The sequence below is a fragment of the Prionailurus viverrinus genome, chromosome F1 (assembly GCF_022837055.1).
Source record: "Prionailurus viverrinus isolate Anna chromosome F1, UM_Priviv_1.0, whole genome shotgun sequence".
Taxonomy (NCBI): Eukaryota; Metazoa; Chordata; class Mammalia; order Carnivora; family Felidae; genus Prionailurus; species Prionailurus viverrinus.
In genome coordinates, this window is record NC_062577.1 from 46335579 (window position 1) to 46350044 (window position 14466).

Consider the following 14466-nt stretch of genomic DNA (forward strand, 5'->3'; position numbering starts at 1 on the left):
TAGAAACAACATCTACCCTTGACAATAGCATTGTGATCTTTTTCTTCTATAACCTACAGTAATATTTGAGATATGTGTATTTGTTGAGTTATGTAATTTTAAAGCACCATTAATCAAACTGCAAAAGGTAAGCAAAAATTATTTAATGTTTTTCATAGTGGACAACAATAGCAACATAAAGTGGTATATAATTTGATATCAGCAAATTACTTATTAATGCCTAAATGTTATTAATGCTTAAATGTTATTAATATTTGTAAATTCTTATATTCTAATAAAGGTGCAAAGGAGATATTGCTCATGGTTCTATGAAGTATATTGAGTTTTTCTCAACTATAAATATATTAATTGTTAATTTGCATGGCATTACTCTAGTCTATTTCTGAAAAGTTTTCATGATAGCAGTAGTGATGAGTGAACTATTTTCTGAGTTTTCACAATATATAAAATTATCCATGTCATAATTGTGTATGTCAAAAAAGTAAAAGAAAATTTCAGTTAAGAATTTCTAACACGTGATGATCTTGAAAGTATTTATTTATAGTATTTTGAGAAGATTTTACCCCACTCTGAGACAGACCTTATTTCTCCTAAGACTGGTATGCTTCCCATTCTGGGATGATTTATTTAAATCTAGGTATCTGTCAGGACAGAGTAATACCTTTTCCAAGGAAGTCAAAAAATTTATAGACTTAAGTCTTCTGAAGAAGGTATACTTTTGGGGATATGATGTAGAAATAGTAAATCAGGTTTAAGATATAAATTTTCTGAGATGCAAATATATCATGCATTATTCCCCTTAATAAACTAAGATCCTGATGAGATAAGCTCCCAACCATAGAAAGCATCTGCTACCCACAAAAAAAAATTAGATCATCTAGCTGTGATGTGCAAATGACCTACTTATGGAAATGCATGGGCTAATTTTTGAAAGTTTTTATTAAAACAATTGATAATAAAATAGAGTCTCATACCTAGTAATTCTTATAAATTTTACATTTGCATGTTAAGGTGACTAATCTTGAATACGCTTTGTGAAGTGATTTCTATGCTTTTATATCTATTACTTCCTATAATTTGCTGCCATTTTTATTATTTGTGTTGGGATTGAGTGTGCTTTCTTCTGTGGTTGCAGATGTGGTTCTATTTTCAGATAATAATGGCTGTCCTCATTAGAGGGTGCACAGAGAGGGCTCTGTGACTGGGAATTCATTTTACTATCTTCCATTACTTATATTTCCTGTCTGAGATTTCTTTGCTGGTGGTAGACAGATGATTTTTCTTTCTCCCTTGATTTATTAAATCTTAGGGACACAAGATTTTCTGTGAAACCATTTTGAAATTGTGGGTTTTCATTTAAATGGACACTTAAAAAATTTAGTTGTTCAATTTCTATTTTTCATTAATGGAGAATGGGACTGAAACTTAGATTTAAATCTACGTTGAAGAGCTTTTGTGCACTATAAAACCTGTTACTCTAACAAGCTTATGTGATAATTCATATGACTCAAATATTAGATCTTGTAAGAATTCTACCAAATAGTGCTAAAATCATCACATGGTCTCCTAATGTGCACATGTCTAAAAATATCTCTATTTGAAGACTGATATTTAGTGGTTAACAAATTATTTTTAAAAAGCCTACTTTCCATGAGTGGAATACATGTTAGTGAACAGGGCAGTGAGGAGTTTTGAGACAAAGCCTGGTTGCACAGTACACCCACTTTGAACGAGGAACAGCCACCAAAAAAAAAAAAAAAAAACCCAACACACACACACACACACATACACACACACACACACACACACAAACAAACAAACAAAAACCACTGAGAAACAATCTAGGCAAAAAGCATTCAGGGATGAAAATACACTTCCCCCATTGTGTAGGTTCTCTGATGAAATATTGTTATTTTCCACTACCAAGAACAGTATGTCTGGTCAAAAAAATGTTTGTTGAACGTAGAAACAAATAATGAAGGAATGACCAAACCCCGAATAGTGGCGGGTATTAAAACCTTCAGTGGAGGCAGCGCAATGGCTTTCAAGATGCTGGTAGATGACAGTGATAAGATGATTATTGAAAGTTATAGTTGAATGGCATTAGCATCAAAGCGTGTAATGGTGGAAGGAAGAGGAGACATGATGCGAAAGCATCATTGGGAAGCGACAGACTACAGACCTCACTCCCATCCCTAAGAGATGTGAAATTGGAGGAAATGGACAAAATCCATTCTGAAGTCATCAAGGCAAGTCATGTCATTTTGGGAGAGCCAGATTTTGCATCCACTGAAAGCAAAAGGAATATTCAGTGAAGACCTTATCAGAAGTAAAGGAGTCTTACGAATGGAAGTATTGAAGTAAATGGTAGCTATTCTAGTTATCTTCATTAGTGTAGGAAAACAGTAAAAACAAAGGAAGAAAACAAAGTCTGAAAATGGTGTGATACCAAGGACAAGAGAAAAAATGTAATGTTTTGAGTTAAAGAGATATACTAGAATATAATTTTCTACAGATAGAGAATATTATAGGTAACAGAATTAGAGATACTGGGATATTCTAGTATTATTTATGGTCCACCAAATGCTGCATTATTATAGAAGGTAAATTTGCCTTTCAGCTCTCTGAAAGAATACCTCTGCAGGTGTGTGATAATTCCTGGAATGCTCTCAGCTAACAATTTTCTAACCTATTTCAAGTTTGACTTGCAAGGTTCAATTTTGACTACCTGATATGATGGGAGGGTTGGTGGTAACACAGTATTTACTTTTCAGAAGCTAGGTGAAATGCAACTATTTAAAGAAATAATGTTCTTAATTTTCTGTTTAAAATTTTAACTTCTGGGTTGATTGCATATTTACAATTCTGTGGAAGAGTAAGTTATTGTTATATATGAATAAGCTGAAAGACAATATTTTTAGTAGCATCAAAATGTACAACAATGTATTGAATGTTTGCAATCTATACCACATGGTGTTCAGCATGTCATATACTTTACCTTATTTAATCTTATAAATGACAATGTGTTTTAATCCTATGTTACAAATGAATAAAGAGCCTCAGAGATGCTAATGACTGGCACAATACCTTGCATATACTAATAGGCAGTTAGAATTCAAGCACAGGTATATCTCCTTATGACCCAAACTCTTTTTACACTTCTTCCTTGAATGAATAGGTCAATATGCATATGCGTGTACTTTGTTCATGTTTTGGAACATTTATAATAAATAATTTGAAATTGCATTTTCTCTGATAGAGTTTATTGCATTTCACACAAATATTTCCTCTAAATAATAGCTGAATTGCAGTAATTGAGGACTCAATAGAAACTTTTCAGAAGACAGATTCTTAAATGTCACACGTTATCAAATGAAAATAGGACATTTCTCATGTTAGACTTGAGAATTATGTTTTATATTTTAAAAAATGCAACTATATAAATGTTAAGAAAGAAACTAGCGAATTCAAATTGGTGTAAAAAAGAAGGTGGCTAATTTAAAAATGTACTAACTTGGTTAAATTTTACTTGACACGTGTTACCTTGAAAAAACGGACAATGTGCCTCTCTGCTATTTCTCTCTCTTTTTAAATTTTGTTTTGATTTTAGTTTTAACTCGAACAGAGCTTTTGTCTGACTGAGTGTGTGCATTTCCTGAATAACTGTGATGCATAATCAGAGTAACTTTTTGTATGTGTATGATTTGCCATGAAAATTCACCATGTGTCTGGAGCCAAAATTGCACTTAGTGTTTCATGGGGTTTTGGCTGATTTCCTTTCTGTTTCCTTCATTAAGTGAACACCATCAAGGCCAGCAGTCCCCATATTATGTGTCCGGAGAAGAGCCAGGCCAGATGGGAACTGCGTGAAAGCTACCAGTTATCTTGCTAATTGTGCCAGCTAGAACCAGTTGTATTGCATTAAAAAATGTGGAATCCAACAACTTAGCTGTTCACACTCAATTAGCAGTGTGCTGGAGAATGGGAAATTCAAGCAAGGGGTCCATGTGCTCCAGGAAGTGACAGCTGCTTCCTTACCCAGCACTTAATATCTGTTTTCAAATTTCTCAATAAATATTGCAATAATGAATAATTTTTGCAAGGATCAGACATATCTATGTCTCGAACTCTCAACATTTCATTATTTTGAAAAGCTTCACATAAAGAAAGCTCACTGGTTTTTCTCCCTTTATAACCTTGCTTTATATTAGCAAATATAAAGAACTAACTGCAAAAGCAAGTCATGAGCTGTTGACATATTTTAGAAAAGAAGAAGAAATCAATAGAGAAAGGGGAAGAAAATAAATCAGTAAGAAAGACAACAATTAGCATATTTATCAGAAATGAAGGAAACAAAACATCGAGACTAATGAAGGCTCAAGTGTTTCATTTGTACCTCTTCTGAGATAAAAATAGCTTTAAAAGGCAACTCACTTCACTGGCATTTTTCGTTCCACTGTCTGACTGTCACAGATGATGTCGAATTTCTCTTTCTGACTGATCTTCAAGCTGAAGGTAATGTGACAGCAGGAACATTACAATTAGTATGCAAATACCTATCCCCTGGGTTACAAATTGGCATTCTTTAAATCATGCTATGCTCAGCTCTTTTCATTTTGTTGTTAACTTTTCGCTGGTCAAAACACTTAAACTTCTAAGTAACAAATAACTCATTGAATAAATGTGACATTTCTCTGAGTCTGTGGCATAACTGAAATAAATTCCATTTGAAAGTTTGGTTCCTAAAATTCATATACATCCATTTACAAGACAACTATTGTTCATAGGAGGTTAAATCAACGCAGAAAAAAAGTATATAAAATTTAATATTTGTCTTTAGGTATTTCATCGATCAATTTTTCCCTCTGTTCTTTGATTTTCAGAGAGTCTTAGGAAGACTGTACTTTTAATACGCTTATCTTCAACAGCTATGTAGGTTTAAGTATCTTTACAATTTTACTCATGGACTAAAATGTTCTAGTATGAGGCATTATGTTTTTTTCAAAACGTATTCACTTTCACTTTTTTTTTTTTTTACCTAAACACATGTATCTCTATTTCTTTTAACCATGAATCTCTTGGTATGTTCTGCCAATGTTTCTTTATGGACGCTGATATTTAAGTTCATAATGTTTGAATATATTTATTAAAATACAGACCATATATTATATTTTTGTTTGTAGTCAAAGTTTTTTACATGTAACCTGGTGCTTCATCAAGCCTTTTTCTCAATATAACAAAGTTCTTCAGTAAAAAATTGCACCAGTATATATTTATGACCTTCAAAGTAAATTTAACACTCCTGAAAGATTGATGATTTTCAGGGTGGGAGAAAGAAAGGAGTCAGAAGACAGCAGAAAATCTTCTTCTCCCTGATTTAGCATTGAAGCATCCCCATTTAGTTGATCTATAGAAATGCCTGAGGGCGCCCAGTATGCAAGTGGCCCTGGGCTAATGAGATTGACAGAAGTAGGAGAGATGACCCAGAAAGTCAGTGTATCATTAAGAAGGGTTGTCATCAATTAGCTCAATTCATTTTGTTAATTCAAGCACCATTAAGTAATGTTCTTATGCAAAAACTAAATCATTAAACATATTTAGACTTTTTGTTTTGCTGAAGGGGTATAATGAAGTACTAACTTTATAATATATACTCGAACATGCAGACTTTGGAAAAAAATAAACTGTCAAAATGTAAAGACCCTCTTGGTAAAAGCCATGCTAAGTCTGTGAGACACACAAGCAGGAGTAGGCTTATTTTGCATTGAAAAAAAAATTGAAATTTCTATTTTGATTTCAGTGTAGTTGCAAGAATGCTCTTTCTCGTACATCCTTCCCCAACTCACACTTATTATTTGTCTAATATACACTGCTCATTTCTTACAATCTTCTTTTAATTTTTCAGGAAAAACTAAGAATTGGATGTTATTTATCAAAACGAAAGGTCATAATAAATGAACAGGTGAGTAAATGAACTGTCTTCTTAGGCTGAATGATTCCCTATGGTGTTCAATACATTTTGACCAAAGATCATAATGCATAGATAGTATTGTTGAAACAGCTAATGATCACCACCTCTTAGTCCCAGGGGATTCAGGCTCCATAGTCAGAGCTCATGCCTAGTGATGCAGGTGAAAAAATGGCCCCAAAGATGTCCATGTCTTAGTGCCTGGAAACTGTGAATATATTACCCTTCATGGCAAGGGTTTGTTTGTTAGCCTAGATTATCCAGATGGGTCTTGTATAATTACAAGATCCTTACAAGAGGGGGCAGGAGGGGTGAAGCCTGTAGTAGGATATGGGAAGCCAGAAGCAAGGGGTTGGAGTGATGTATGAGAAAGGTGCAAGAACCAAGCAGTGCAGGTGTCATCTAGGAGGGGAAAAGGCCAGGAAGCACATTCTCCCCTCAGAGCTTCCAGAAGCAACCAGCCCTGCCAATATCTTCATTTTAACCCAGTGAGACTGATTTTGGACTTTGGAGCTCCTAGACTCTAAGATAACAAATTTGTATTATCCTAAACCACTAAGTTTGTAATATTTTGTTACAGCAGCAAAAGAAAACTAATACATCCAAGGAACTCCAGTCTTAAAACCCTGTTTAAAAGAAGGTAGGATGAAATAAAATGAGCATACATCCTGACACTTGAGCAGTGGGTTCATATGTAGTATGGACCCTTTCTGCTGAATAGTAACCTTGACTTCTCTGAGACTTTTTGCTACAGAATGGATATAGTACCTTTCTCACAGGTTATGGTATGAGACTAAATGGTAATATACTAAGCCAAAGCATCTTACATAGTGCTATTTATATGTGTTTTAAAATTTTCTTCTCATCTCATTTGACAGTCACAGAACCATTATTGAGATATAGCATGTGACTCTATGGACAATACTACCATCATACAAGGTATGATATCATACCATATCATATCATAAGGATATGAAATTTATTCACAAATTTTTTGTTTTTACATTCTGTAAAAAAATTATCGTAAGTGGTATAAGGATGCAAAATTTCATTATTAAATATATATATATATACATATATATGTATATATATATAAAATACCGTTTATTTATTTTTGAGAGAGAGATGGAGTGTGAGTGGGGGAGGGGCAGAGAGAGAAGGAAACAGAATCCAAAGCAGTCTCCAGGCTCTGAGCTGTCAGCACAGAGCCAATGTGGGGCTGGAACTCACGAACCGCGAGATCATGACCTGAGCTGAAGTTGGACGCCCAACCAACCGAGCCACCCAGGTGCTCCTGCAAAATTTCAATCAGACAGTATAAAGTTGGTAATTTTGGAACATTAGAATGATAAGGTTGTGTGTGCAATGAATTGGAAGAATGTGAGAATAAAGACAGGCAGGAGAGTAGAAGTATAGTGCGGGGGTCCATGCGTGAGATGTCAAGGGCAATTGGAGAGGGATGGAAAAGTGAACATCAGGGCTGTGGGGCCTGGTTAGAATGGATAGAATAGGGAGGGTGAGAGGAACAGATTTCAAACCTCATAGCCTGAAAGAATGGATTTCCCACAAGTGATCACAGTAATAACAAAAGAAAAGCAGGTTTGGGGAAGTTGATAGGTAAAAGAAAGTTTAGAGACATGCAGAATGATTATTAGATATAGTTTGATTAACTTTTCCTGTCAGACAGAGTTCATAGGATTTTGACAGCCTACTCAAAGACAATAAAAGAATCTATATGGAGATTCTTTTTTAGCCTAAGAAAGCCATTGCTATCTACACTACTAAAGGTTGGAGAAAGATAATTAAATAGGAATTTAATTATGGTAGTTGCATAATTTAATCTAGGTGAAAACATACCATTTTATCTTGGTGCAAGTTTCAGACAATATTCACATTTTTAAAAAAGATGTTGAATTGATTGTGAGGATGTTGTGAAGGATTTTAGGGTAAAACAATAATAGTTAAAATAATTCAACATTTAGATGTGCCTGGCTGGCTCAGTTGGTAGAGCACTCAATTCTTGATCTTGGAGTTGTGAGTTCAAGTCCCATGTTGGGTGTAGAGCTTACTTAAAAAAAATAATAATTGAGGGGCACCTGGGTGGCTCAGTTGGTTAAGCAGCTGACTCTTGATTTCAGCTCAGGTCATGATCTCACGGTTCATGGGATCATGCCCCGCATTGGGCTCTGCTCTGACAGTGTGGAGCCTGCTTGGGATTCTCTCTCTCCCCCTGCCCCTTCCCCACCTGTGCTCTCTCTCTCTCTCTCTCTCTACCTCTCTCAATAAATAAATAAATAATATCTCCCTCAATAAATAAAAAAATAATAATAAAATAACAATAATTGAACACTTAAAAAGTATCAGAAACTTCTTAAGCATTATCTAGCTGGGCATTATGTTATGAGATCGACTATATTTTTATCCCCATTTTACAAAGGAGGAAATTAAGACTCAGAGAAGTTAAATAACTTGCTGAAGTTGGCACAGTTGAGAGCGGTAGGGATACAGGGGGGCTGTGTGGTGGGACTTGTTATTTTAGCAGTGGTGATAGTTAACACCTATGAGATTTATTTTAACAAGAGAAATAGCACAGGAAATAGAGCCAAGAACCAAAGGCTTCTCTATTTATTTATTCAATAAATATTTAAATACTTTAGTAACGTCTATATGTAGAGTAATGCTTCCATGGATGTGGGAAGAACATAGCACAGTAAGTTCAGGAAAGGCTAAGGATACAGAGTGGTTCCTTTAAGTTTTTTAAGAACACTGTTCATAGCATTTTTGGAAACAGAAAGGATGATCAGGAATGTCAGATGTCTAAGAGGGGTTAAGGAGGATGAAGAGAGAGCAAATTTGCCAAGGTGGTCATTGAAAAAATAAATAGGACCAACAAAGTTGAGATTAAATGGATGACACTTCCCAACAAAGTTCCACTGATTCTTAGTCCATATTATGCTTCTTATTCAAATTATAAGGAAAAAGGAAGAATTATTACTATTATTATTAGTTTTCTGATTGTTTTTCTAGATTTGTATAAAAACACTTTCTTTGGGGACTAATTTAAAATGTAAGTTTCTTTTTATAAACAAAGGAGAAGAAAAAATTATATTTTTCAATTCTGCTCTGCTTCAAGTTACTGTTATATGAGGTGCAATTTATAAATCAATGAGCCTGAGTTTTGTATGGTTCATAAATTATTTCTGAGAGCATTCTAAAGGAGAAGTTTGAAATGTTTTGAGCAATGGCAACACCACTGAAATGTGTCTGATCTCCCAAAGTGGCTGCTTAGAAATATAATGTTCATTTGGATGTTTAGTCCTTAGTATGCTTTTTGGCAAATCAGTCACATTACTTGCTAGTCACATCTCATGTTGTATGTCCTGAATGTACTTTCTTTGTGTTATCTTAGAATACAAAGGCACTGATAGTCAAAGAAACATCTGCTTCAGTAAAGTGAAATAGTTTAGAAGTTTAACAAGCTTTCTGATGCAAGCAAAAATGCCTTAAAATGTTTTACAAGTTAAATACCATTCTACATTTTAATGGTTTCATATACTTAAATTAATTAATTAGAATTAAATTTGGACAGGGGCTCCTGAGTGACTCAGTCGGTTGAACGGCTGACTTCAGCTCAGGTCATTATCTCACAGTCTGTGAGTTCAAGCCTCTTGTAGGTCTCTGTGCTGACAGCTCAGAGCCTGGAGTCTGCTTTGGATTCTGTGTCTCCCTCTCTCTCTGTCCTTCCCTCCCTCAGGCTCTATCTCTCTCTGTTTCTAAAAAATGAATAAACCTTAAAAAATTTTAAATAAAAAAAGAATTAAGTTTGGACAGTTTGATAGAAATGAGTAAAGCTAAAAATATCCAAATCAAAAGATCAGCTTTGCTCTCTCTTTTTCTTTTTCAGTGAAGAATATTTAACTCCACATTATAATCTCATAGTCTTCATAATATCTTGTTAATTGATTCTTTGAAGTTTTTCTTTCCTTTAATTGAGATTTCTGACAACATAGAGATAAATAACCATTTAACTCACTTTTCTCCCCCAACTTTCAAATTTCTGTGTTCCCATCTTATACACACAGTAACTATTTCACTTTTCTCCTGAGCTAAATTTCTTTCTCACCTGTCTGGTAGAGCTCACCATTCAATGCAAAAATATTTAAGGAAAGGTAGCTTGTCATGAGAGCTATTAATAAAGCTAAGTGATATAATTTATAAAACACAATTTGAACTGGAATCTATGTACATCTTTGGCTCAAAATATTTTGTTCACTTTTTGTGGCCCAAGAGAATATTCAAGACATTTTGATAAGGAATAAATACTACAGTCTGAGTAGTGGAATTTTGAAATATTGAGTTGGTTAGCTCTCTGTACATTGTAGGTTTTTAAAACATACAATAAAGAGAAGATGCTAAATTGCTCCTGGTATTTGAGAACACTAATCCCTAAAAAGAAAGGATGAAACACAATTCACACTATATGTATCTAAGTTGAAATTATCTGTTATAGCCAAATACATTTTAAGAATAGCATACAGTATTCTTTACTATTTTATAAAGCAATGGCTCTATTTATTTTATTAGGTATTACTAAAACCAATGATCTAAGCCATAATATAAATTAAAATATATTTATAAATATATATATTTATATTATTTCAACCAGATCCAGGTTCCAACTAGGAAAAACTTGGCCCTCCCTACTTACTAGTTATTCCAGAATGGAAAAGGAAAAAGTCAAATAAAATTCCCACTAAGCCAATTACCTTTCTCCCTCAACACATGACAAGATTATTTTCATTTCTTTTCTTCACAACAAGGTATTTACCCTTGCATAATAATTTTGTTTTCATATACATGCATATACATATATACATATATGAATATACATATGTATCTTTTAAACTTGTGAAGTTATTTTTCTAGAATGAAGAAGGAAAAAAGGTGATGAAAAACTGTTCACTCTTTATGGCAAGTATTAGTAAAATATCTGGCTAGATACTTAGGGATATTCAACCATTTAATTTTTTGACAGGCTGAATGAGTTTCTCTTAATTTGTAGATTATTGCTGTAAGAACTCTTTTCAACATTAAAAAGAAGGCAGGAAGTCATCAAATATGTGTACTGCCGGGAATCAGACAGAAGCGATGTCTTCCATTGAATTTATCATTCTTTGACTCCATGAGCCTTTAATCTTCTGCTCAGTGGTGCTTAGGCTTGACTTATAGACTGGCTACAGGAAATTCAGAAATGTCACTTATACATTAATTTTCAATCAATTGATTTTTAGACAGTATGCTTTACACAGAAGGATATTATACGGAATTATTAATCTAGATACTATTGCAATGACTATACTTTCCTTGAACAACAAAAATCTTCACTGCCTTCCCATTGTTTACTTGGTGAGTCCAAAATCATTAGCATGACAGTGTATAAACTATTCTAACTCTCTTGTTCATTGGTTTTCTTTTCTACCTGTATTTTGCTGTTTTTTTTTTTTCTTCTGAAATACCTCCAAAGCATAGCTTAAAAGTTGCTTCTCCTTAGGAGTCTTTGGTATTCTCCAAAGGACCATCTTACCAATAACCTTTAGTGGGTAACACTGCAGTGCTACTAATCACTTGTTTCCTACTGCAATACTGTTTCCCGGTCTTATTTTCTTGTCTAGGACAGAGGTAGAGTCTTGTACATCTCACAGCACATGGCATAGTACCTTGCACTATAAGAATTACCAGTGAATATTTGCAGAACAGTTAAAATAAGATGGGTATGGTAAAAAACAAACAAACATAGGTAAAAGTAAGAGACATACTGGAAGTATTAAAAAAAAAACTTGGAGAGGAAGCTAATCGGTAAAGTGATGAATGAAAGTGATTACCATTAGCAAGCCTCTATTGTATGCCATACATTTTATATAGCTTACATACAGTGTTTAAACTCATTCTTCTACAAATTCTAAGGTTCTTTTTATACATGTGAGGAAAACAGTTGAAAAAATCAGGTTCCTTCTTCCCCAAAGTCACTTGGTTTAAGTGATAAAGCAAGGACTCAAATACAGGCTTAACCGATTCTGAAACCTATGTTCTTTCCTTACATATAATTTAAAATTTTAAATTATGTACATCCTTCAGTGTGAAGGTAAGTGGATTGTGAGTAACTTGTTCTGCAAGTGTTCCGCAAGACGAGCAAGCATTTCTAATAAATTTTAACTTGATAAATGAGTGATGTCTCACAATATGGGTAGTACGTGGCACCAAACATCACATGATCACAAGTAAGCCAATGGTTCTTGAAATTCACTTTGATATACAAGTGATTTGGATTACAAGTCTGTTTCCAGAATAAATTATGCTCACAAATCAAGGTTTTACTTGATTTTACTCCCGGATCCGGGAGTTTACTGTGTTTGCTATAATTTATTTAATTAATTAATTTAGTTTTTGAAACTGATGCTTTCTTTTTTTTAAAGTTTATTTTATTATTTATTTATTTTGAGAGAGAGAGAGAGCAAGAGTGCAGGAGGGGCAGAGAGGGAGAGGGAATCCCAAGCAGGCTCCACACTGTCAGTGTAGAACCTAGTGTGGGACTTGAACTCATGAACCTTGAGATCATGTCATGAACTGAAATCAAGAGTTAGATGCTTAACCAACTGAGCCACCCCAGCGTCCTTATTTGCTATAATTTTAAAAAAACAAATGCATCAAGCATTATTCTGATGACCTATGGAATTAGTTTTTTAAAGCAGACATGTCTGTGAGAATAATATAATAAATAGAATTATTCAGGATCTAAGTAATAGATTCTTTGAAAAATGTTTATTTATTTATGTTGAGAGAGAAAGAGAGAGAGAGAGCGAGAGAGAGAGCACACTCACGTGCAAGCCAGTGAGGCTTATAGAGAAGGAAAGAGAAATCCCAAGTAGGATCCGGCTGTAAGCACAGAGCCTGACACGGGGCTCAAACTCATGAACTGTAAGATCATGACCTGAGCCAAAATCAAGAGTTTAGGCTTAATCAACTGAGCCACCCAGGTGGCCCCAGGATCCTATCTTAATATTGTTATTTATAGGTCCTAATATGGTCTTAAATATTTATTCGTAAGAGTATATGAAATGCAACTTAAAAATAAGTTTTGCGCAAACTCATTAGGCAGGTTTCCAAGCTTTGTAATGACGTAAGTGGAATAGGCATATGACTTTTTATAAAAGAAGTGCTACCATAGCATCAACCCAAACTTGGTGGGAGAAGGGAAAGGAAGTGAAGGGGGGTAGGTGGATATACAGCACATGTTCTTTTGCAATTGCTTTTCTTTTGCAATTTTTACAGTATGATTTCACATACATTATGCTCCTTATTGCATGGGATCTCTTAGTAAGCAAAATATACACACATAGTCACCACATATCATTCCCTAGTGTCTGTTTGCAACTCAGTTTTTATTCCATCTCCTCTTCCGCATGTTTTTCCCTAATTTTTTTGGGGGGGAGTCCTCAGTTTCCTACATATATTTTAGCAGAATTTAGATACCACTTGTTCTCTTTATTTTATAAAGTTTCTAAATTAAAGGTAAACATATGTTGGGTGGCCTGTCATGATATAACTATAAAAGTAGGTTATACTCATTGTTCTATGAAGGGATGTAAGTTCTTTCCAACATAGACAAATTCAATTCTAAAACTAAAATGGGAGAATGTTGGTAGAAATCACTTTATAAATTATATTTTATCTTGGCCACAAAACTATACAATCACTATTTATTATCTTCACTTTAAAGATGATAAACTGAAGCTCAGAAAATGCATTAAGATTTTTCCTTATGATTACATAGCTAGTAAACTTCTTAAATTAACAACTTGGAGACCTTGGACTGAAGCTGAGATCTCTCTAAATCCAAATATACTTTCTACTACACTTCTGATGAGTCTTAAAATATAGCCTAGCTTAGCAAAGGACATGCAGACCCAAAAACAATGTAATATATACAGGAAGTCCATCTTTTTATAACCAAAATGTTTTTTTAAAGAGCCTTATGTTAAAGTAGTTCATTTTTATCACAGGATTAATGATATAATTTTGACTTATATTTTAAGTCATATAACATATTTTATTTACCTTTCAAAGCTTTCTATTTTGATATAATTATAGATTCACAGGAAATTATAAAGATATGATGGAGAGGTACTATATATTCTTCACAAAGTCTTTCTCAGTGGTTGCATCTTAAAAAAACTATAGCAAAATATGAAAATGAGAAAATTGACATTTTTACACATCATACATAGTTCTGTTATTTTACCTCATGTGCAGATTGATGTAACCACCATTTCAACCAAGATGCAGGACTATTCCATCATGTCCAGTGATCCATCTTCTTTATGGTCTACCCCTCTGCATCACCTCTAACCCCTGGAAACTACTAACCTGTTCTCAGATCTCTATTTTTTGTCTTTTGATAGTGTCATGTAAATGAAGTCATGCAGTATGTGACCTTTAGA

At 34.0% G+C, this 14466-nt stretch overlaps 1 protein-coding gene across 1 annotated transcript in view; it reads right to left on the reverse strand.

The window, feature by feature from the left end:
• Positions 1-11680, reverse strand: part of RGS21 (regulator of G protein signaling 21) — a 30508-nt gene extending 18828 nt beyond the window's left edge. The window contains exons 1-2 of the mRNA XM_047839864.1: positions 11553-11680; positions 4435-4509 (exon numbers count right to left, since the gene is read on the reverse strand). Coding sequence (XP_047695820.1) covers positions 4435-4509; positions 11553-11680 — 203 coding nt within the window. The remainder of the gene's footprint in view (positions 1-4434; positions 4510-11552) is intronic.
• Positions 11681-14466: the final 2786 nt, after the last annotated feature.